This window comes from Mangifera indica, chromosome 8, assembly GCF_011075055.1.
Source record: "Mangifera indica cultivar Alphonso chromosome 8, CATAS_Mindica_2.1, whole genome shotgun sequence".
In the NCBI taxonomy this organism is placed as follows: domain Eukaryota; kingdom Viridiplantae; phylum Streptophyta; class Magnoliopsida; order Sapindales; family Anacardiaceae; genus Mangifera; species Mangifera indica.
The window spans coordinates 12,210,046-12,234,243 of NC_058144.1; the positions used below are offsets into that span (position 1 = coordinate 12,210,046).

At 33.8% G+C, this 24,198-nt stretch overlaps 2 protein-coding genes across 3 annotated transcripts; both read left to right on the top strand.

Moving 5' to 3' along the window:
* The first annotated feature begins 11,627 nt into the window (after positions 1 to 11,627).
* LOC123224126 (AP-2 complex subunit mu-like) lies at positions 11,628 to 17,018 on the top strand. Of its 2 annotated transcripts, XM_044647665.1 has the most exons (13): positions 11,632 to 12,009; positions 12,102 to 12,279; positions 12,364 to 12,454; positions 13,479 to 13,573; positions 13,801 to 13,890; positions 13,974 to 14,022; positions 14,093 to 14,231; positions 14,690 to 14,806; positions 15,530 to 15,620; positions 15,692 to 15,834; positions 16,170 to 16,284; positions 16,423 to 16,467; positions 16,537 to 17,018. In XM_044647665.1, exons 1-13 carry the CDS (start codon positions 11,927 to 11,929, stop codon positions 16,615 to 16,617), a joined length of 1,317 nt encoding a protein of 438 aa, XP_044503600.1. In that variant the 5' UTR covers positions 11,632 to 11,926; the 3' UTR covers positions 16,618 to 17,018. The 2 variants fall into 2 exon arrangements, with proteins under 2 accessions (XP_044503602.1, XP_044503600.1); XM_044647667.1 differs by lacking the exons at positions 16,170 to 16,284; positions 16,423 to 16,467; positions 16,537 to 17,018 and adding an exon at positions 16,024 to 16,163 and having other exon boundaries at positions 11,628 to 12,009.
* A 1,648-nt stretch (positions 17,019 to 18,666) lies between these two features.
* Positions 18,667 to 24,069, top strand: LOC123222491 (AT-hook motif nuclear-localized protein 8). Its single transcript, XM_044645294.1, has 5 exons — positions 18,667 to 19,398; positions 19,484 to 19,539; positions 22,009 to 22,140; positions 23,269 to 23,430; positions 23,539 to 24,069. The coding sequence occupies exons 1-5, from the start codon at positions 18,930 to 18,932 to the stop codon at positions 23,803 to 23,805; spliced, it is 1,086 nt and encodes a 361-aa protein (XP_044501229.1). The 5' UTR covers positions 18,667 to 18,929; the 3' UTR covers positions 23,806 to 24,069.
* Positions 24,070 to 24,198: the final 129 nt, after the last annotated feature.

A 24,198-nucleotide genomic window follows, 5' to 3' on the forward strand; every position in this document is an offset into this window, starting at 1 on the left:
TACCCAGATTTTAAAGGAGTTAAACAAAAATGCCCTAAATATCCAAAAAATATCAAAACTAACCTTCCTTTATTCTATATAAATCATATTTCTTTCTTTATCCATTAACATATACAATTATACTCATTATCCGAGAGAGATTTCAAGAGAGAGAAAAAAGTTTGTAATCGTGATTTTAACAGAGAAGAAAAAAGTTTGTGATGTCGAGGTATTTATATATACTATAACTTCAATGGTTATTACTTTTATTGATAATGCAATTATATATGATGTCATATATAATAACTTAGAGTTATATATAAAAATTGAAATGATAAAAAATTATGGGAGGGTATTTTGTGATTATAATAGTAAGAGATGAAATGACATTTTATAATAAAGAGTGTTAGAGATATTAGATAATATTTAGGGAGTAAAACAATATTTAATGATATAAGGGTGAAGTGATATTTTTAAAAATTAATATCAAATTATTCAAAGCATATTAATAGTCACAATACGTAGTAGAATTATGAAATAAGTGTAATCATGCAATAGAAATAAAATCACGAATCTCAAACTTATTAATAAAATAATTTAACACAAATATTTAAATAGTATTTTTGGTCATGTTATTTATATTGATTATATTTTCACACATTTATAGATCATTATAAAATTAATCTAAATAGCGGAATATGTTTCAATTAGATACGAGTGGAATGGATAGAAAAGGTAACAATATAATAAAATATGTTGGAGGTAATAGGAAATTAATTGAAATTTCAGAGCATAAGACATTCGAGGGATTAATCTAAATGGTAAGCAAAAAGTGTAACATAGATAAAAGGATAAACAACATTCAGATAAGCATGAGACCAAGATATCTTGACAATGGCATATCTGTTGAAATTTCAAATGATGAAGATGTTGAGGTTCTTAATGGTATGTCTAACCTTTTTAAAAAATGTGTTCCAGTTTTTGTAACAATTAAACTTAATACCTTTGAATTGGAGAGGTTGTTTACCTTTCTTATCCCGATTTGAAGGAGGGCCTCTTTGTGCTGAAACTGATCTACTGTTCATCGGGGGAACTGGTATGGTAGTAGAAGGTGTAACCATTTTCCTTGTGGTCTAACCAAACCTCCTATTCACAAAATCTTCTACCCTCAAAGCTCTATCAAGGGCCTCTACATAAGTCTTGGGTGGTTATGCCCTCGTCATAACATCTCAGCCTATCTCTGGATCTAGCTCGTACACGAACTTCTGTATATTTCTGATCTTTGTACTAACTATCTCAGAGGCATACTAGGACAACTGATTAAACTTCATCGAATATTTTTTTACTGAATCTGTCCCTTGTACTAGAGTAATAAACTCTTAGACCCTAATACAAGTAACATTGACACCTGTGTACTTTGCCTCAAATCGATACCTGAACTTGGACTAAGTCATCTCTGAGACATTAATTGTTTCCTTGACCAAGTTCCACTATATTTTTGCCCTTGACTTAAAAAGATAGGTGACATATCTTACTCTCTTCTGGTCAGTCATGTCAAATAAGGCCATTACACTCTCTATTAATTCCAACTACTATTCAACTGTTATTAGTTCCTTTGCACTATCAATTTTTTTAGGCTGGTGCCTACTAGGGAGGTTCAAAATAAGATGCAGTTGAGTCCTCACAAGGGCTATTATAGATGTTAAAGTAACCTTTATCGTATCATGCCTTCGGGTCGGTAGTGTGTGCATCATCTCACTTTCCTGCGTAGAAGCACCTCTATGCTCACTCATCATCTCTTTGAAAATCTCTTACACATCTTATGCACTAAGTCTTCCCTGGGGTACTTAAGGAGCTGCTCCTTCACTCTAGCTCCTCTGAGAGGGATCTACTAGTGTTTGGCTCATAGGTCCTTAAAATAAACACATCAGTCCTATAAAACTCAGCAGTTATAAGTGAAAACTTAACTTACAGTGATTAGCTGCGAGGGTAGTCAGTGTGGCTAGGGGGTATTCCATCTCTGTTTTACTTAGACTACTCCACTTTGTTTTAGAAAACATCTTTTGGGATTCTAAAATTAGGCTCTGATACCAACTTATAACATCCCTCTCGAGAAATGTTGTTTTCTAAAGGAAAAAATGTTACGAATTAATATCTGGAACGTTTATTTTATAAATTTTAAAATGAACTCATCGCTAAAAGCATTCTAAAATTATTTTGAAAAAACTGAAAATCTAAAAGTGAACAAAAGATATATATATCCCATATGAAAACTCATCTAAAAACATTTGAGATCATGAAGTAATCATATACATGTCCTTAGATACAACTATACAATTATCTGAATAGAGCCAAAAATTAGCAATATCATATGTGTGTAACAAAAACCATAGGTAACCAACCCTAACCCAAATCTATCTTCGTTGACCTGACTCTGCCTTACAGTTACCTCGATCACCTGTACCTATAATCATGAAAGAAAAGGAAGTGAGAGATAAGAACACTCAGTAAAGGGAAAAAATTAAGTAAAATATCTCTTTTTCTATTCTAAATCACCCTCGGGACTCAATCTCACATCATAGCCTTCTTAAAGAATCGAAGGAATAATCTAGTTTATCATTTACTATTTGGGACACACTTTGTCCTATTTGATATCCATTTGATATTTTCTAGAAGTTGACTATAAGGATTTAGCATTTTTCTAAGCTCGAACTCTCTTCCTTTCTTCTACTATACTATTTCTAAATATGAATTGTGTTCTACTACGAATGGACCCTACTATGGGTGGACCCTACTATGGGTTTATATCCTACTGTAGACGTGCCTTACTATGGGTAGTGTAGTGTAAAATGCCCCTTTATAGTTCATAGCATGCATACGTGTGTTATCTCTTACTAATCTTGCTTTCATAAAAAACTATCTATAACCCACCAAACTATACTCTTAGGACAACCCCTAAATCCTGAGGCCCGAATTCATTTTCTTGCTTTTCTTTTTCTTTTCTTTATCTCTCTTTTCCTTTCTTTCTTTTCTTCCTTTTCTTTTTCTCTTCCTTTTCCTTTTTTCTTTCTTTCCAAAAATTGTAAATTATTGTTCATTAGACTATTCACTTAGAAAGATAGTCTTTTTGTTCATGTAATTTAATAATTCAAATGGTCTCCAATTCATACAAATTATATGTCATTGAAAAGAGGATTCAAATATCTTTCTAAAAAGCTATAATAACACTCATGATTCATTATATTGGATAGTCAAAATATGAGATAAAATCAATAGCAAAAAACTGTATTTCCTGTTTACTTGGTAAGGTAGTCTTTTTATTCATGCACTTTAACAGTTCAAACGGTCTTTAATTTATACAAGCTATATATCATTGAAAAAAGAATTCAAAGAGCTTTCCAACAAACTATAGTAGTACTCATGATTAATTAGAAAAGGTAGTCAAAACGTAGGACGAAATTAATGGCAAAACTATAAATATTATCCAACTTTTTGCCATGAACAAAATCAAACACATAGATACCTTAAATAGCACAACAACATTTCTCAACTTCAAAATCATCATTTATAACATAGAGCCAAAGAATCAAAAGCATAAAACATGAAACATGCCAAGAATAATTCCACTTATCTTATTTCAAGTCAATCTTTGTCAAATTGGGCTTTTTCCTCTTTGTCTTCCCTTTTTTATCACCAAAACCACCAAGGCTTCTAAAGTGCTTCCTCTTCTTTTGCTTTCTTACTTAGCTTCAAAAACCTTTTCAACTCATCAACGTTTCTTAAAAAACAAAGCAAAAACGTGAAGAAAACTGCTTTTTTCTGGAAAAGACAAGAGAAGATGATGGAAAAAGGCTTAAAGTTTTCTTTTTTTGTCTTTTCTCTCTTTATATATATACACACACATATACACACACACATACGTACATTTGAACATATATACTTAAAACTAGAAATGTCTCAAAGTAGGGTCAAAAGCCATAAATACCCTTAGAACATACCTGAAGATATTACATTGTACTTGTTACTTTATATATAAAGTTTGAGATGAGTTTTTTAATTTTATCTATAAAACTTGCGATTGTACTTGTTAATGTATCTATAAATTTTGTTATTGTAATCGTTATATATATCAATGTTGAGTTCATATATCTATTTTTCATCTTTTTTGTTGATTTGACCATTCAGTTATAGTAACTATATAAAGAACAAATGTATATAAGTATACACATAAATATATAAACATACTAATGCAGAAAACATATAAATGAATAAACATATATAAATATACAGATGTATATAACACAAAGGTCAATCAATATCAAAAAAAAAAATAACTGTGCAACAAAGCTCCTGCATAGACATAAGAAGTCCTTGGCTTTAAAGGATAAAGGTTGACCAAGTGTCAAGTACTCAATGTAGTGTAATATGAACGCACCACAATCATTTAATAACGACGCTTACTGCAGTATATCTACCACCCTATGCAATGCAAATGGATCGTCTTATGAAGTTTGTCCTGTGTGAGATGAAACCAAAATGATGTCATAACTAGTAAATGTGGATCATCAATATATACCCCAACATTTTCATACTAAACAACTTCAGGTCAACAGTAAAATTTTGTAATAAGTCATAAACTACGATCTTCTACCTTTTAAAATCTAGGACGTTTGTCACACAATATGTATTATCAAAGTTTATTGAAATAAAAACTTGTACAAATTGACAGAATACATGTATTAAACCTTAATTAATTAATCCTTATAAGGTAGTTGATTATCAAATTTGAACCTCATCCATCACACCCTGAGGTTGCAAATGTAAGTCATGGGGAAAATCTATATCGACTAGTCGTGTAAAAAGTGGAGAAAACTTGTAATTATACTAATCTTTCATCCATAAATATACTTGTGAGGGAGATGTGCAACAAAACAAGCCAAAACTATCATCCAGTTCTAACGAACCTCATCCATTATGTCATATTGTCGCCAACATAATAATCCCAAAAAAGAATTCATGTGTTGTAAAAACAGATAATATAACATAATCACATATCTCACTAACATTCTATATTAAAGAACTAAATTAATTGACCAAGTGAATTCACCTCATTAGATAACCATTTAGATATGCCTATCACTGTACCCCAAAAGGAAATTTTGGTCCTCATCCTTATGTCGTACACCTCTCTTTTCTTGAGAAGGTCAAGTTCATCATACCATTTCTTGAAAATGTTCTCACATTCGGTCCTCGATAATCTCATAACCGACCTTACCAGTTGGATATTTGGTTTCAACTGATTTGTGTATAGGCTTAGAACAATTGATCTCTTCTTGACAAGTCAACCATGAAATGTGTGAAAATACTATGCAAAAACAAATAATATGTCATTAAAAATTATATTAACTTGTGAGATTTTCAAATCTATTTCAATATCTTCTGTAAAGTAAAACTCATGGTCAGAGAATTCTTAAGAAAAGTTAGGCCAGTTATATCAATTTTTTGACCAACTGGTGTTAAATACATAAAAATAGTAAATAAATAATATACTTTTCATTATTAGGTATAAGATATAATGAAAACCTTAATTAAATTTGTATACCTGTACTATCTTCCCTTATGTTGGGATCTGAACCTCATCGTCCTCTTGAGTGGTAATGTTAATCAACTCGTTATCTTGAGAAATAATATCAATCACCTTTTTGCCCTTGTTTGGGGTGTTGAGATGGAAGAATTAGATATCCTATTATAACGACAAATAAAAAGTAAATGACTACTTATGATTAACAATATTAACATTTTATATTGGTTAATCAAATTGTTTACCTCAATCATTAAGGAAGGTGATAATGAGGAATCCTTATGGGATGATCCATCATCGCCAACATCTTGTAATAATATTGACACTTTATATTGGTTAATTAAAGTGTTTAATAAATATTACAATGTATACAGTCAATGTTATATGTGTCTCTACTGTCAAAACAAATGTCAATATGGGATCCCTCCTCAATGCAACCTCATTAACCCCGAGGCATTGTCACAATGTTGACATTAATGAGTTAACAGGGAATCAAAAATTGAATGTTGAATGTAGATATAACATATATAGACGATGTTATATTTACCTGAATTATCAAATAAGGGGATAATGAGGAATAGGGCTAGATTCGAGCCAAGCTGAGCTCGGCTCGCAGCCAGCTCGGGCTCAGCTCAATTTTTTTATGGCCGGCTCGAGCTCAACTCGAGCTGAAATCAGCTCGGCTCGAGGTCAGCTTGTTTTTGGTTCTGCTCATTTACGGCTCAATTCGACTCATTTTTCATATCGAAACGGTATCTTTTTGTATATATATGGATCAAAATGACGTCGTTTTGTATAAAAAATTTAAAAAAAATCTATCGAGCCAGCTCGAGCTCGATCGAGCCGAGCAGAGCCCGACCCATTTCGAGCTCGAACCTAGCCGAGTCGAGCTCGAGCTCAAGCTGGCTCGGCTCGAGTCCAGCTCTAATGAGGAATCCTTATGGAGTGATCTATCATCGTCGACATCATGTAATAATATTAACATTTGATATTAGTTAATCAAAGTTTTTAACAAATATTATAATGTATACAGTCGATGTTGTATGTACCTCTATTGTCAAAACAGATGTTAATATAAGATCCCTCCTTGATATGACTTTATCAACCCTAAGACACTCTCATAATGTCAACATTAATGAGTTAACAAGGAATTAAAAATCGAATGTTGAATTCATATATAACATATATATACGACATTATACTTACCTAAATTATCAAAGAAGGTGTTAATGGGGAAACTTCATGCAATGATCTCTCATAACCAACATCAAAAGTTAATATAGGATTGTCCCTCGATCATCCCTTATCAAAAAACCGATGTTGTAACAATATCAACAATCACAAATTAAAAGATAATCAAAGTATTTCTGAAATATCATCTTCAAGATACTTTAACAATTTAGTACTTACTTCAATTATAGATAGAGATATGAATGAGGGACCTTCTCTCGATGGTCTGTCATCATCTTTATGAGGAGACTGTAACAACATATACAATTATTATAGGGTTTTCATGTTTGCATATTTAATTAACATGTATATCATTAACCTTTTTACTTGTATGACAATATTTCTGTAGAGATGAGATCGTGTGTCCTTTATACGAGTTTTCCAATCCAAGATGAGATTATCCCATCGAGCCAATGCAACATCAAAGTAATGAACAAAGAAATCTTGTTCAATAACATGAAGATCATCTAACATGCGCTCAGTGGTAGAGGGCGCAATAAAGGGCTTCGGTGATAAACGCTTGATGGCAAGGTTATAGCAATGGTGTCGAGAGGAGTGGGCTAGATGACATGAGGCTAAACAATAACCTTAATATAAGTCAGAGCAACGATCAGAGAAGCAACGTTAGGAGGAGTAGATGATGTTTTTCTTGACGAAGATGAAGAGGATGTCGATGAAGAACACTATGTATCCGACATTCCTGTGTATCGAATGATGTCGTCAAACTAGTCTATTGCTTTCTTAACTAGAGTTAAAATTAGTGGGGAATTAACATCATGTTGCAAATTTTGTTTAGGTAAACTTTGTTATATCTTATTCATATTTTAATTAATAGCAAATTATTACTTATTGCATCTCTGGTGAAAATAGTTAGGATAACATTCCATCCAAGGATGTCTTTCGTATGCCACATCAATATGTATACAGATCTTAAAACTAATGCGATATCCATCCATCGATGTAGTGTATCCAACGTCTCATATATTCAAAGCTGTAATTTTAACTTAAATCTGTTACTTTAAAAAATTACAATTGTATTAAATCATTTCTATTTTAATTACAATTTTTTTAAATTAATAAATGATACAATTACCTAGAAAGTTAATGGGAATCTCATGATACCATATTATTTCATAAGGTTATCCTTTTTCTTTATAGGGCCAGAATCTATACAAATTCGGGAGATATTATCATAGATCGATCGATATGTTATCTATCATACCTGTACTCTCTAATGGTATGTATTGAATCCATCAAGATGACCAACAATTGTAAAATCTTTTGGGGGATTGTTTTTTTTAAATCACTCTCTAATAACCCTATGTGAAGATAATACAACAGGACCGATTTTACTACATCAATGTCGTCCTCCCTCCAAGGCCTCTGTTGGAAAATGTAACTTAGATCAATATATGTAACTAACTTATGCTCATGAAAATATGTATGTTGGATCCAATATATGGCTTTTGATGGAATATACATGTCAATATTCAACATTCAACTGAATCGAAGACCTGTCATAATAGCAAACTCATATGAGCTAAACCTGATGTCAACTTCATTAACTTTAAACCATAACTCATCACTCAAGTTCGTTTATTTACCCCTCTTAGGATGAAAGAGTGTATTAACACTCCATTAAATCAGTCATCTTTACGGTCAAGGAAGTGTCCAAAATAGGTACGTCGAAACATTTTTAACTACCTCTTTGTTAATATTTTCTTAATCGTAACTCCCACATCTCTATACCCACGTGTAATATCTTAAGTCTTGAAGTGTTTTTCGATATGAAATCTCATTTCACCATTTCTATCATCCCATTTTTCTCTTTTGTGGAGCTCTTTATAAAAAAAATTAAATCACAATTATATCAAATTTATATTAAAAATGAGTTAATTCTTAGCATAGGTGCATTATTAAGAAAAACAAACCTCAAATTCAAATTCCACATGTCAAAAAACCTTAAAATGAAAAAAATTCAATTTGCCCCCTCATATGAAAAAGTTAGAAAACACCCACAATTTAAAATTTTCATTCTGCCTCCCAACTCCCACCACATGAATTCGTGTGGTAGGAAAACTTGAAAAAACTGTAATTTGCCCCTTACCATGCAAATTCACATGTCAACCATACGAATTCACGTGTCAACCTATTTTACAAATTTACACTTTTGCCCTACCACACGATTCATTTTTTAAAAGCTCGTACTTTGATACCTAATCACACGAATTCGTGTGGTCTAAAAACTTTGAAAAGTGCACAAAATCTCTCTGTCTCCAAGAAATCTCACCATACGAATTTGTGTGGTGATCAAAAACTTTGTGTGGTGATTACCGATTTTGTATGGTGAGATTTCACCTCCCAAACTTCATTTTTCAAATGTCATTTAATCAATAATCAACTCTACAGTTAATCTAACACAAAAGCCCTAAAAAAATTAACCTAAAACACCAACAAATCAAACAATTTCATCAAATATTTCAATTTGAAACCCTAAGTCTAAACTTCCAAATACAACATCCAATCAATTAAATCTTACACTAAAATATATAAAAACATGATAAAAATTGTTTTATTAACCTTTTCATCCATTTTGGTCGTTGGAAACGTTGTCAAATTTGCCTGAGAAAATAGTTCGGAGCGTCATGACATTATCAACCCAAATACGTGATTTAGTATGGCTGGGAAGGAAAATTTCGTCATTATCTTCTTTTTTTCATGAAGGGCATTTTTGTCTTCATAGTGAAATAGGTTAGTTTTGTTTACATTTAAAAAGTTTGGGCAAATTCATTTTAGTTTGGGTAATTTAATTAATTTCTCTTTTTATCCCATACAAGATTCGACCAACAATCAAAACAAAAATATCCTCAAGAAATATATATTTCTCAATATTAAGAGAAGGAAATGGAAGGTTTGATTTTAGGGTAAAAAATCCCACATTCAATTAACATAAAAAAATCTAAACTAGATAAAAATCAAAGCCACACCACTAGGTTTGTTGATTTAACACTCAATAAAGCGCTTCTTTCAACATTTTCTTTTCAATTATGGGTTAAACAGAAATAAATATATTATGTAAGTAAATTTATCAAGAGAAAGAAATTCTAAAAGTAATGAAAAATAAATTCAATCCAATGTCTTACACCAAGCAACCACTTCCTAAATCTATAATTATCAAGTTCTTGTAATTATCAAGAGAAAGAGATTGAAGATTCAATTGTTTAATGTTTCAAAAAAATAATAATAAACCAACTTTAGTGACCGCGGATGGTGGTGAAGTCCCACTTAGAGAAGACAATTAACACTGGTTTCAATCGATAAAGGTCGACGGTGGTTTCAGCAAATGGTAGTTTGTGGATGGCGAATGACAAATTGTGAGAGTCAAAAGTTTGTGTGATTCTTACTTTAGAATTTTAAAGGAATTGATTTAGGATGGGCAAATCAATATAATTTTTTTAGAAATTTTTTATCGGCCAAACGACTATTTCCCACCCAAGGTTTAGCGTTTTCTCAAAAGTCCCCCCTTTAACTATGGAAACACCAAACACCCACCCATGGCCGGTTAGATTTAACCAAACCCTAACGGTGGTAGGGGTAAAATTGTCATTTTGGCTATAATATTAAAAATAAACTAAAATAGAATCTAATTTGCCCCCCTAAACTTTAAAAACTAAAATTTTCCCCCACCCTAAGTTTTAAAAAATGGCAGTTTCACCCTAGGGTTTGGTTTTGAAATCTCCGGCGACCTCTCCGGCTCTGTTGCCGACGGCCGCTCCCTCCCGAAGCAACCTCTCCTTCCGGCGATCTCTTTTCTCCCATTTGGAGGTCCGATCGGCGCCCGGAGACGCCGTGGGAGACGAAGACTTCGTCGGGAAGACGATCGTCTTCCCAGACGAGGACGACGGCGTCGACTTCGTCTGGGAAGACGAAGAACTTCGTCTTCCCGACGAAGTCTTCGTCTCCCACGGCGTCTCCGGGCGCCGATCGGACCTCCAAATGGGAGAAAAGAGATCGCCGGAAGGAGAGGTTGCTTCGGGAGGGAGCGGCCGTCGGCAACGGAGCCGGAGAGGTCGCCGGAGATTTCAAAACCAAACCCTAGGGTGAAACTGTGATTTTTTAAAACTTAGGCGGGGGAAAATTTCAGTTTTTAAAGTTTAGGGGGGCAAAAGAAGATAAAATTTTCAGCCGTTAGGGTTTGGTTAAATCTAACCGGCCATGGGTGGGTGTTTGGTGTTTCCATAGTTAAAGGGGGGACTTTTGAGAAAACGCTAAACCTTGGGTGGGAAATAGTCGTTTGGCCATTTTTTATCTATTGATGTGGCAACAAGTCAACCTGTCTATTGAGATGACGCCTGCCATGTTGGATATCACATAAGTGGGTACCATTTTGTATATCAGATTTGGATATGTATAACATTTTTCTTCAATAAATTAATAATGTATAATTTTTTTAAAAAATTAAATAAAAAAATTTTCATTATAAAACTTAATAAAATGCAAGTGTAATGCATAGGATTGAATTTGAATCGAGTCTATTTAAGCTCGAAGGCTCGAGCTTATTTGAGTTCGAGGGCTTGAGTTTGAGCTATTCGTCAAATTTTTCAATGATATAAAATAATATCATTTTGACTGATATATATTAAAATGATATCATTTTAATAACAAAATAATTAAAAATTCAAACTCAAAACGAGTCAAATTTAAATTTGACTTCTACAAGCTCAAACTCGAATTCAAACTTTATTATATATAAGTTGAACTAAGTTTAAACTCAAACAAATTTAAACTCAGTTTGATTCAAATCCAGATAATACAAAAACAGAACACACTCCTCGAAATACATGCGATTTGATTCAAATCCAATCTTGGTAATACAAAAACCGAACACACTCCTCGAAATACATGCGAGTTTCCCTCATGCAACGCGAAATTTTTTGAATTTCTATTATAATTTCTATTTTTCTACACTGACGAAATTCCATTTTACACTACATAACTCGACACCTTCAGATGGTACAGATTACTCCAAGTCAATTCTTTTTGTGATCCCCAAATCAAATTATCACCGTCAGTTTTCTAGATCTCAACCTATCTCCACCGGCGTTTCATACCGATCGTTAAACAACTGGATCCGACATGCCGGTGGCTGCTTCGGCTATATACTTCTTGAATCTCCGTGGCGATGTCCTCATCAATCGTCTTTATCGTGACGATGTTGGGTTAGCTTCTCTTCTGTTATCGTTCATCTTTTTTATCATTTCTTACGGTTCGAGTATATCGATTATGTGGTAAATTAATTAATTAATTTTAGAGGAAATATGGTTGACGCTTTTCGAATGCATATTATGCAAACGAAAGAGCTTGGTACGTGTCCTGTACGGCAGATCGGAGGTTGCTCGTTCTTTTATATGAGAATTAGCAATGTTTATATTGTTATAGTTGTTAGCAGCAATGCGAATGTGGCTTGTGCCTTCAAGTTTGTCGTTGAGGTAGTTAGCCCATTCTTATTGTTTGTAGCTTCGTATTTGTAGCTGCGATTTTTGTGTTTGAGTTTCCAAGTTTGATTTATGCAGGCGGTTTCTTTGTTTAAGTCTTATTTTGGTGGGGCTTTTGATGAAGATGCTATCCGGAATAATTTCGTTCTCATTTATGAGCTGTTGGATGGTAAGGAGTTTGAGTTGTTATCCTAGTTGTTTTTGTTTCTTTCTTGTTCTTTTGTTTTAATGCGTTTTATGGGCGCCTTTTCTTCCTTTAGTTTTTTGAATATTTGTCAAGTATACTTTGGTATGGAAAACTGCTGTACCATCTGGTTAATACGATAGTAAGCACTCTGACATGTACATGACTAGTGTCTTATTTGCTTTTACAGACACAATTCTGTGACTAATGAAAAATATTGTAATTCCCATAGTCTGCTAGAGGTCGCAACCTCTGAAGTTCCAAAGTGGTGTAATTACTCTCTAGTAAGAGATTTTTGACATTATGAGGTTATTGAACTTCAGAACTTTAGTAAAGGAAAAAAACAAATTTGTAGTCTTTGATGCCGTAATATGTCATAAAGTGTTGCACGCCCTATGTTTCTTTTGTTTTTGGATCTATTAGATGTTATTAGTTTTAATATTTCTGCAATGTAGTAAGTTTCTCAGGTGGAATAAGAAATTGAATAGCTGGTTCATCATTTTCATGAGCTTAGTTTACATTTTATACCTAAATTTTACCTGTTGCCTTCCATTCTAGAATCCTTGCATGCTGTGTTAAGATTTGTAATCTTTGGCCTATAAATGCCTGTTCAGTCCAGAATGGAAAACTTTATTCTGGATTAGTAAAATGTCTGATAAACATTTAGGTAATATAGAAATTATCCTGTTGTAGCTTGGATAGAGTTCAATGCTATAATTGATACAACCGTGAAATATATTATGTAAAGTAAGACCTGTATAGATATACATTGCACACTCGGTCCATTGATAACCCGTCAAGTTCAAATGTTACTTTGCTGACTAATAACAAATGAAAGAGATTAGTTGATACTTTCTGGTTCAGTTAGAAATAAGGATATACAGGTTACTGATGCTAAAATGTAAAGTGTTCTTTTTTAACAATACCATTATGCATAGTTTACTCTATTCTTAGTATCGAAATTTTCATGAGATTGTACGGGTGATTGATATCAACCTCTGAAATGCAGAAATAATGGATTTTGGTTACCCACAAAATCTTTCTCCTGAGATTTTAAAGCTTTATATTACTCAAGAAGGAGTGCGCTCACCATTCTCATCCAAGGTTAGTTGTTTTTTTATATTTTCAGAAATGCTATTTCTTATGAAAATCTTTAATGATTTCGTTTTTGATGTTTCATCTTTCGTTCATTTTTCTGAAACATTTTCCTCGTTGTCCTTGAATAATGTGTATGCTGCATCTTCACAGTGAAAGGCTCAGTTTGTTTTTCAATGTTCATGCCATTTGAGTAGTCTCTAATCTTTTGTTTGCATCACTTCGAAAATTAATAGCCTACAGATAAACCTGTACCAAATGCAACATTACAAGTTACAGGTGCAGTTGGTTGGCGCAGAGAGGGCCTTGTTTATAAGAAAAATGAGGTGATTAAATTGTTAATGTTTCTCTCATTATCTTTTCCTTGGTGTTTACCAATGTGCTGAATTTTATTGTACATTTTGTGCAGGTCTTTCTTGATATTGTGGAAAGTGTAAATCTTCTCATGTCATCAAAAGGTGGGCTTATTTTTATTAAGTGTTTGGATGAGTGTTGTCTTGTTGTTTACAAGCAACTTGGTGATCATAGGTAGCGTTCTACGTTGTGATGTTACGGGAAAGATTCTTATGAAATGCTTCCTCTCTGGAATGCCTGATTTGAAGTTGGGTTTGAATGATAAAATTGGTCTTGAGAAAGAGTCACAGCTGAAGTCCCGTCCTACTAAAAGGTACTTTCTGATGGCTTCCATGTAATATCTGCTAGAGTTGCCATGTTGCTGTTTTTTCCCCCTACTATTAGGCATTGCAATATTATTTATTTAAATTTTGGTGGGGAAACTGAGGGGTTTACTTAGCCCACTCTTTTATTAATAATTAACTGAATGTTAGAGTTATTTGTTTACACATTACTAAATTCTGTCTGAAGGATTTATCATTCTCAGAAAGTTATATATTGTTAGCTATTGTTCTGTAATTTTTCTTTTAATCTGGTTGCTTTTCAACTGTAGAAGTTTTATTGAAATTAAAGAGTAGCTTGTAGAATTATATATGAGTCAAATTTTATGCTCTGTTTCTTCAATATGTTGAGTGTTGCATTTGTTTGAAATTATATATATCTAAAATAAAAAAACTGCAATATAATTCATTTTTCTCTTCATGTGGTTGATTGAAACTGCTATTGCTACAGTGGTAAAACAATTGAGCTTGATGATGTTACTTTCCATCAATGTGTGAACTTGACGAGGTTTAATTCGGAGAAGACTGTGAGTTTTGTGCCACCGGATGGTGAATTTGAATTGATGAAGTAAGTTGAGAAATTGTCTAAACTCTTGTTATGCTGGCAAACTTAAATCTTGAAATCATGGTCATAGAACTGTGTGATGACATTCTATTTTACGAAAGCATGTGGACTTTTGTTTTATGTGTATTGTGCAAGTGAAATTAGCTTCCTTATACCCATCCTCTGCTGAAGTGAGCTGCTTTTTATAGAATTACCAATCACTTAGCCATAAATTATAGGCCAAAAACTACTGAGGTTGGTCAAAAAATTTGTTTAATAATATTAGCATTGATGCATTAACAGTTGACAATTTTTTCACATCGTTGTATCAGCCTAGTTGTTCTTTTCCCCATGTATTGTATTATATGTCCTTTTATAGTCCTGCCTTCCCACTTGTTCATCACTTATGCTATTCGTCTTCATGTTAAATGTGCAAGTTATTTAAGCCAAACTACTTCATATTGTCTGACAAACTCAATCTTTTTGTCTTTATAAACTGTACTTGTTCTCTTTCTACTTCTTTTCTTTTTCATTAAAAAAGTAGTTTTTTTTCCCTCTTTCAACCAACTTTTGCACCTTTAATTCTTAGGTTCTTCATCCATGTTGGTTACTTGGTTGTTTCATTTTGTGATGTCATCACTGTCATTATTACATGAAAGTTCTGGAAGATATTAATGTATTGTACTTGCTCAGTGGCTGCTCAAGTTTTAATTTATTTGTGCCTGATTGCTTGTATGAGTGAATTAGGTATCGTATAACTGAGGGTGTTAATCTTCCATTCCGCGTCCTGCCAACAATTAAGGAGCTTGGTCGAACACGCATGGAAGTAAATGTTAAGGTCTGTAGTATTCAAAGTTTTCTGTAAAATGTTCATGGTTCTGCAATTAACTAATAAATTGTAAATTTTAGGTAAAGAGTGCTTTTGGTGCGAAAATGTTTGCACTTGGGGTTGTTATCAAAATTCCTGTACCAAAGCAGACAGCAAAGACAAGTTTCCGAGTGACATCAGGTCGAGCAAAGTACAATCCTTCAATTGATTGCTTGGTTTGGAAGTGAGTATTTTAATTCATTCTGTCGGTCTTTTATTTGATCTTATATTCTGCATTATTATGCAGTTTTCTCTATTTTGGTTTCAGTGTAATCTTCAGAAAATAGTTGTTTGCCTTATTCTCATTGGATACTTGGATGTCCCAAAAATTTACCTAATGCTTTCATCTCTCTCCCTTTTGCATCTGAAATAGATCTGATTGATGAAAGAATGGTCTCTTTTGGAAAGCTAGTTATGAACCCCGACTGAGGAGATTGAGATGAAATGTCTCATATGGTTCATTTTTCTTAATTTATTTCCAAGACTGTTGCTTAAGTGTCATGTTTACAAAAAATTCAGGATAAGAAAATTTCCTGGCCAAACTGAGCCAACCATGAGCGCAGAGATTGAGTTGATTTCCACGATGGCAGAAAAGAAGTCTTGGACAAGGCCACCAATTCAGATGGAATTCCAGGTTCCTAAATATATTCCTTTTTTGGGTTTTTCATTGATTTAGATTTTCATGTGAAGCATTCCACTGTCTCTTGTGCACAATTCATTGTTCTTCTCTTTTGGAGGAAAACTCTTATAGGGTTGGTCTTTGTTGTTACAGGTTCCCATGTTCACAGCTTCTGGTTTACGTGTTCGATTTTTAAAGGTATTTAATCTTTTTAAAATGCCATTGTTTTAATCAAAAAACACAGAATTGACCCCAGCATTTCTCTAGGTATGGGAGAAGAGTGGCTACAACACTGTTGAGTGGGTCCGTTATATTACTAAAGCTGGTTCATATGAGATTAGATGCTAGCAACATGGGATTGCTGCAGTGAGATTCTACTTGACCTAAGCAGAGATGGGAATGTTTTGCTAGTTATGTTATATCATAGATCTGCCTTGTGAGAAGTTGAACTGGCCTATAGCATCCCTCTCGAATGATACAGCTCGGTTTTGCTTTCTTGTATAGTTGGGCATGGTTAATTGCTCACCGTAGAGTTGTTCTGTCAATATTATTTATTGTGATTGATTATCTTGGTTGGATGTTTGTGATGTAAAGGCAAGGCCAGCAACGTAGAAACTGGAAAACCGAGCCCTTTTTTTTTTGTTTTGTTTTCTGTTTACAAATACATACATTGTTTATTGCGATTGTCTACAGCTATGTTTACTTTTAGTGATAGATTTAGTGGATAAAAATGACCGGAATTTTTTCAAGTTTGGGATCTATAAGATATATTAAAGTTTGTTCTTCTACAAGAGGACAACTCGCTGCTGAATTCTGTTTTTGTGCTACACCCTCAAAACTTAAAGTGTCTTTGAAGGCAGAATATACTTTTCTATTATTCTCTACTTCTTTTCCGCCCGCCTTGTTGATTGATAGTAACTTTTGGCTTTTGCATTCATAACTAGTGAAAAGTAGTTTGAAGTCCTGACGCTGTGAACTCCATGAGCATTTGAAATTTTGACTCTCAATGCAATATGTCTACCTTTAACCAAGTTGGAATATTTTGTTGCTTAACTTTTGGCCCATCATTGCTCTTTGTTTTAGAGACAGCAAAAAGCGCTTTTGAGCTGTTTTTTTAAAATTGCATTACACCTTCTGCCTTGCCTGACTCATACGTAATTTGTAGGGTTTAGTTTTGGGATCTTTGATCTTATTGTCTTCTTGAGACATATGCTTGGAATGTTGCCAATTGTCTCTTTTATTGGTACCGGCAGGCAACATGCGACTTTGCTTCAGATTCAATCATGCGATGCGCGTCACCAAATATACAGCCACTTTTGTTTTACTATTATGTGAAATGCAAGCTAGAAAACAGTTTGCGGTGGGTTAAGCACTTCTATAGTTTCTTTTATTATTCAATTGACCAAGGAAGATTTTCTTCCCTTTGCAACGTGTCACAGTTGGATGCTGTAATGCAAATTAATTGAAACTCACGCTAAGTTAGTCTCCTATTCCAAACTTGCTTAAAAATAATAGGAAAATTGTTGCAAAATGAAAGTAAGAAAAACACAATCAAGAATACTGAAAGATAGATCAAACAAATATTATGAAAGAGTGAAACTTTCTAGAAAAATAATTGAACTCCTTGATTACTCGCTTGATTCATTTGACTGTACAATGACCGTTTCATATTAGATTTACGAAGTTAATTATACAATAAATGTTGTCTTCCAATATTCAACCACTTAAGGCTTTTATGAATATCTCCCATCATTCAACTATTTTATGCTCCATTTCTTGGCACATTCCATAAATGGGTTAAAAACTTAGACACTCTTGTTGATTGCATTGTTGTGTGCATGCGGATTACATTACGATAATGCATTGTCACACTCAGACGTGTTGGCTCATGACAAAAGACATAAAAGTATGCTATTAAGATTAATAAATAAATAAATAATTAATTAAGTAAACTTACATGCATTTGTGAAGAAAAGTACAACTTCAATTCTATATGTGCTAGCTTATTGTTTTGGTATTTGTTTTGTCAAACTAGTTTTAACAATACAGTGAAATGGCATGCAACATAAACATTGCATATCAAGTGCTACATTGAGAACGCGAAGATCCAACACTAAAGAAGGACCAAATTGTGCCTTTTTTTCGCACATTGAATTATTTATTGATACTAGAAAAATTCATGACTATAAAGAAAATGAAATAATATCATTTAAAGTACAACTCAAAAAGATTCTTCCCAATCTACCAATCTTGGATCGATTTTAATACAATTCCATTTCCCCATATTACCCTTCTATCTCAGTAACCAAACCCTTCATAACCTATAACCCTTTGCCACGTTACCCACCAACGTTCCCTTAAACAATGGGCGTAATTGCACCACTTCTAACTTCAAGGCCCCTGAAACCAATTTAAAACCCTACTTAACTTCTCAGATCAGATTTACAATTCCTTTTTCTCTTTGTTGAGGTAATTGAGATGGAATAGAACTAAACTAAACTCCAAGTTCCATTTCAAGTAGATAACTCACCTCACTCAACATCACTGTTCTTTTTTAAACTTATCACTTGAGAAAACTCACTAACCAAATCTATATTACGTTTCTTGGAATCCAAACAAGAATCCCTTTTCTTCATTCTGTTTTCTCATTTTTATGAGAAATGGATGCCAGAGATACACTACAACATGGGCATTCAAACATTTTAATGGGGCCCTCTTCTTTAGCCACCAACACCACCATGATCCCGCCTCCCTCCTCCGCGGCCCATGCCGCTAACAGGTTCCAGTTCAGCTCGCTGGCTCCACCGTCTCCATCACCGTCGCAATCACAGGCTCAGCCTCAGTCTAAGCCTCCTGATTCGCTTTCTGCTGTCAACCCCTTTGATGGATCACAGTCTTTGAGGGCAGGTGGTGGTGGGTTTGCCATTGATCCTTCGAAGAAGAAGCGCGGCCGGCCGAGAAAGTATGCGCCAGACGGCAACATTGCGCTCAGACTGGCGCCTACCCAGTCGCCTGCTTCACATGGGGGAGATTCTGGTGGCGGGGGTGACACGTCAGCCTCCGAGCCTCCAGCCAAAAGAAACAGAGGCCGACCTCCGGGTTCCGGGAAAAGGCAGCTGGACGCATTGGGTAAATTTTAATGAATATGTGAAATATTTTACAATTTTAGAAGTAGATGAGAGTCAAGACTCAATCATCGTTTTGTTGTAAACAGGAGGAGCTGGAGGGGTGGGTTTTACCCCTCATGTGATTACAGTGAAAACCGGCGAGGTATAGATGAATCTCTTTTTTCTTTTTTTAATTCTGTCATAGTAATCTTGGCGTCAATTGGCTTCCATTTGCATGGCTTTAGCTATAAATCGAAATTGTATTTTCTTTTTGTATTTTAATAATATCACTAATTGATTTAAATTTATTGTTTGTATTCTTTAGCTTTAGCTTAGTAGCTGAAGAAGGAAATTGATGCTTCACATGAGGTGATCCATATAAATTAATTAACGTAATCTAATGTGTTAGGATGCCCCATGCTCTGGAATGTGTGCACAACCCCTGTTGAGGAGCAAAAGAAAACACACCTGAATGAATGGGATACTTTCGAATATGTGAAAGATAACATATTGCATTCTCTATATGGTATCTAATTAATGGGAAAAATGCTATTTTCCATGCAAAGAATCTGATGATTTAGTCTCAAAGGTATTACAACTTCATATGCTGTACAACATCTTTCAACCATTTACCCAACAATTATCAGTCACGCTATCACTCAACTTGTCACCCAACACGCATTAGTCACTGAGTTGTTAATATTTAGGGTTACGGACTTGCAATTAAGGTTTGTATCATATTTTACCTCTCCTCTTGATAAACAGTTATGCTATTCTTAAGTTATTAGGTTAAGTTAATCTCAAGTTGTTTTATTTTTTTTCATGGCTACTATAAGCTTATTAGAAATGCTTATAATGACTATTTAAAAAAAAAAAAAAACACCATAAAACTACATTTCTGAGACTCCTGAGTCTTAACTGGAAATATTATCTGAGAAGCTCTAAACATGTATGGAATTTATACCTATGCTTTATCCAATTAATTGTAAATTAATGATTCATTGATGTTAAATTATTGTTAGCAAATTTATGAATAAATCTTGAAGCCTCAGTGGGCTATGCCATTGACTTGCGGTATTGTTCTTTTTATATCTGATTGCACTGCTTCCTTTTTTGTGCATATAGTCTTGAACTAACATTTATATTAGTGTGTCAGAACATACTGAAAGCTTTTTAAGATGATATTTTCTACATCACTAAACAATTAGTTCATGACACTTAATGCAAATCATGAAGGATTTTATCTGAACGAATTGTAGCTAATATCTAAAAGATTTTGTTATCATGATAATTTCAATGTCATGTGCAGTTTATATGCACCCTCCTATTTTTGATGTGCTCTCTGCTTTTGTCAGTGGGTTTTTGTCTTTTCAAGATGCATAGCCTATGATTATTGTTGATAGAATTCCTGATATTGTTATATTGATGTTCAGAATTGTCATTAATTTATTTTTTTTGGTTGGAAAATGATGATTTGGATGATCATAAAAGTTTCTTCTTCCTCTTCTTGTTTTTTGTTACTTAATTAGTTTCTATTTGCTTTTGCTAAGAACTTGGTAAATTTGGTTAAAATGTTAGCAGATTAGCAGAAATTTGAAACACTATTCAAGCAGTATGATGATATTTTTTACTGAATGGTCTCAGAGTTACTGATTTGTGCTAAGTTTTTACATCCTATTGCCAGCATTATTACAACTGTAGATTTCTTTTTACACTGCAAACAGTTAATCATTTTTTAACAGTGGTTTCCAAGTGTGAAGATGAATCATCAATTTGTATGTTGACATGTTTGATTCAAAGAAATTGTATTTTACCTTTTATGTAACCAGGAAAGAAAATTGATTTCATTCAACAGAGACAATATTCTTTCCTCATTGAAGGTTTTAGCATGATAATTGAAATGCAAAGCAGACATAAATTGGAGAAGTTAGACTCTGTGATGTTCTTGTGTAGATATTGGGCAGGCATCTTCCATGGGTTTTTAAAATATATTTTGAGAGTCGGTGGGTGGTAACTGGAACAAGAAGGAAAACACAATTTATTCATATATGTAGTGTTTTTAATCTATTTGATTGCTCTATGCAGTTCTTGCCTCTTCTGCATTTGATGTATCCAGTGTGTGGTGACTGTAGAACTTATCAAATGTTATTCACATTTGTGGTTTCAAACACACATCTGACAAATGCAATGCATTTACCGGGGAAGATAGAGATGCACATTGCAATTTATTGAATTAGTAGATTACATAAATATACTGCCTTATATGACGATCATTAATGCATAGGAGAATAGCTTCATGATGTGGGTTATTAGAAAAAAAGTTTTATTATGCTTTGTATTTTTACAATATTAAAGAGTATAGATACTTCATTTAAAAAAAAAATTATGAAAGAAGTTTAACGTCCAATTTTTTCTCTTTCATACTGTTATGTTGTGAAATTATTCATGGGCTTTATTATTTTTTTCCTTCAAATATTTGTTTCCTTTTGGTTTTTCCATAATAGGATTCTATAAATTTGTTTAATATTTATGTTGGCCATGAAGGAGTGTAAAGAGTCTAGCTCTCTCTCTCTCTCTCTCTTAAAAGGGATCCGTTTGTTCAAAATATAATCTGCCCCTTTTTGATTTGCAGGACATAGCCGCAAAAATAATGGGATTTTCACAGCAAGGGCCTCGGACAGTATGTATTCTTTCTGCAAATGGTGCAATCAGTAATGTTACCCTTCGCCAACCAGCAATGTCTGGTGGAACTGTGACATATGAGGTACGTTTTGATGAACCATATCCTGTGTTTGAGTTAAATACAGTGGATGTTATTTATGACTCATCTTAGGTAAGATGGCTTCCAAAAAATTAAGGCTGTGGAATGTAGAACTTTGGGATGACCAAAATATTTCTACATAAAAGCCTTTTTTCCCTTAATCTATTGAAAAATCTTAATAATAATCAACATGGGGGGAAATAGCAATCTGAAACTGCTTCATAGACGCACTGGCTCCTGAAACAGGCTCAAAAACTAGCTCATTGTGGAAGCCACTCATGATTAGTGATTTTTACATGTGTGACGCCTTTTGTTTTGATTTTGAACATTTGTTTAGTTTAGATCTTTTGTATTTTCACAAAGATTTAGTACTTACATAAAAGTATAGGAACCTTAATAAAATTGTATTAAAAGAAAGGACTGTTGGTAGAGATGGTTGTGATAACCTAAGCTGAGGAGCTTTTCAGAGTTTATTCATTTTCAAAAGCTCGAGGGGAAGCAGCTGTTCAAAATTACTGTTGCTTCTGTGCTTTAAAATTTGGTCCAACATGAGCACTCTATACCAGTTAGAAGTGGTGTATTTTTGTTCTGTTGTACCATTGTGTAATGGTATTGCTATTAGTTGTGATTATTGGGTTTGTGGCCCCATATGTGGCAGTTATTGTAATCACAATGTCTGGATTTACTGTATAATGGAAATACTGTATTGGGATGGTAGGATTTTGACATATCTGCCAAGTCAAAGAGCAAGTTAGGATGCTTTTTTCTTCAACGGTTGTGATATGATATGGTCAAATGACGAGTGTAGCGCATGTGAACCTCAGGGCTTGGCAATAGTTGGTGCCTATTGCCAAATCAAATTTTTGGATGAGTTTCTGTGGTTATATCTTCTAATGATTTTGCATATACTTCTGTAAATTGTTGACTCATAGTTCATGCACTCTTGGACATCTCCCTCCCATCTCTTTCAAGGGCTATCTACAAACTGCTGGGTCTTTCTCCCAGGCGCTGTTTTGTAAAATATCTCTGGGTTAATGAGAAACCATGTCTTTTAGTAGATCTGAATTCCAAACTCTTTCTCTTCGAAAATTATATACTTCCCCTTCTCATATTAACTTTTCTTCTTTGCAGGGACGATTTGAAATTATTTCACTCTCAGGATCATTACTGCTTTCTGAAGACAATGGTAGTTGCAGTAGAACTGGTGGATTGAGTGTGTCCCTTGCAGGATCAGATGGCAGAGTTTTGGGTGGTGGAGTTGCTGGAATGCTAGTGGCAGCATCTCCAGTGCAGGTATCAGTCTACCATTGTTTGCATCTACTTATAGAACTCTATTGTACATGTTATAAGGTACGGGAGTAACTGATACATAAATTAATCTGTATTTTCCATTCCTGATAGATTATTGTGGGAAGCTTTATTGTGGAGGGGAAAAAATCAAACTCAAATAATTTGACATCCGGGCCATCTTCAGCGGCAACACCCAGTATGTTGAACTTTGGTGCACCTGTGACGTCTAGTCCTGCTTCCAACGGAGGTTCAAGTGAATCTTCAGATGAAAACGGCAGTAGCCCTGTTAACCGGGCTGGTGGACTTTTCAGTAATCCTTCTCAATCGATTCATAATATGCATATGTATCATCTATGGTCTGGCCAAACTTCGCAATGAAGATTATGCTTCATTTAACAGAAATGTGGCATTAAAGCTACTGACATGGCAATTCTCCTATTTTGCTAACATGCATATCATTGAAATACAGATGGTAGAAGATCTTTTGTTTTTCCCTATTTAGATTGGGTATTATTTTATGTATTTCGCTCTTTATTCGTAGTTTTTCTGGCATCTCTGATGGAAATGCTGCCTGTTCTTAGAATGCCATAACATCTCACAATTGGTTTTTTAAATTTTATGTTTTCTCGGTTATTTTATCTATTCAAATTCTAAATTTAATAACCATGGATCATGTTGATTGTAACGGCCATACCAACGAGAAGGAAAAAAAATTAACGATTAAAAGCAGACTAACCTTGTATAATGTGTCAATTAATTGTATAGTAATCT

Coding starts and splice junctions, on each gene's coding strand:
- LOC123224126 (XM_044647665.1), top strand. CDS start 11,927: ATGCCGGTGGCTGCTTCGGCTATATACTTCTTGAATCTCCGTGGCGAT. Junction 12,455..13,478: donor CATTTATGAGCTGTTGGATG/GTAAGGAGTTTG, acceptor TCTGAAATGCAG/AAATAATGGATTTTGGTTAC. Junction 14,023..14,092: donor TCTTCTCATGTCATCAAAAG/GTGGGCTTATTT, acceptor TGGTGATCATAG/GTAGCGTTCTACGTTGTGAT.
- LOC123222491 (XM_044645294.1), top strand. CDS start 18,930: ATGGATGCCAGAGATACACTACAACATGGGCATTCAAACATTTTAATG. Junction 19,399..19,483: donor AAGGCAGCTGGACGCATTGG/GTAAATTTTAAT, acceptor TGTTGTAAACAG/GAGGAGCTGGAGGGGTGGGT. Junction 23,431..23,538: donor TGGCAGCATCTCCAGTGCAG/GTATCAGTCTAC, acceptor CATTCCTGATAG/ATTATTGTGGGAAGCTTTAT.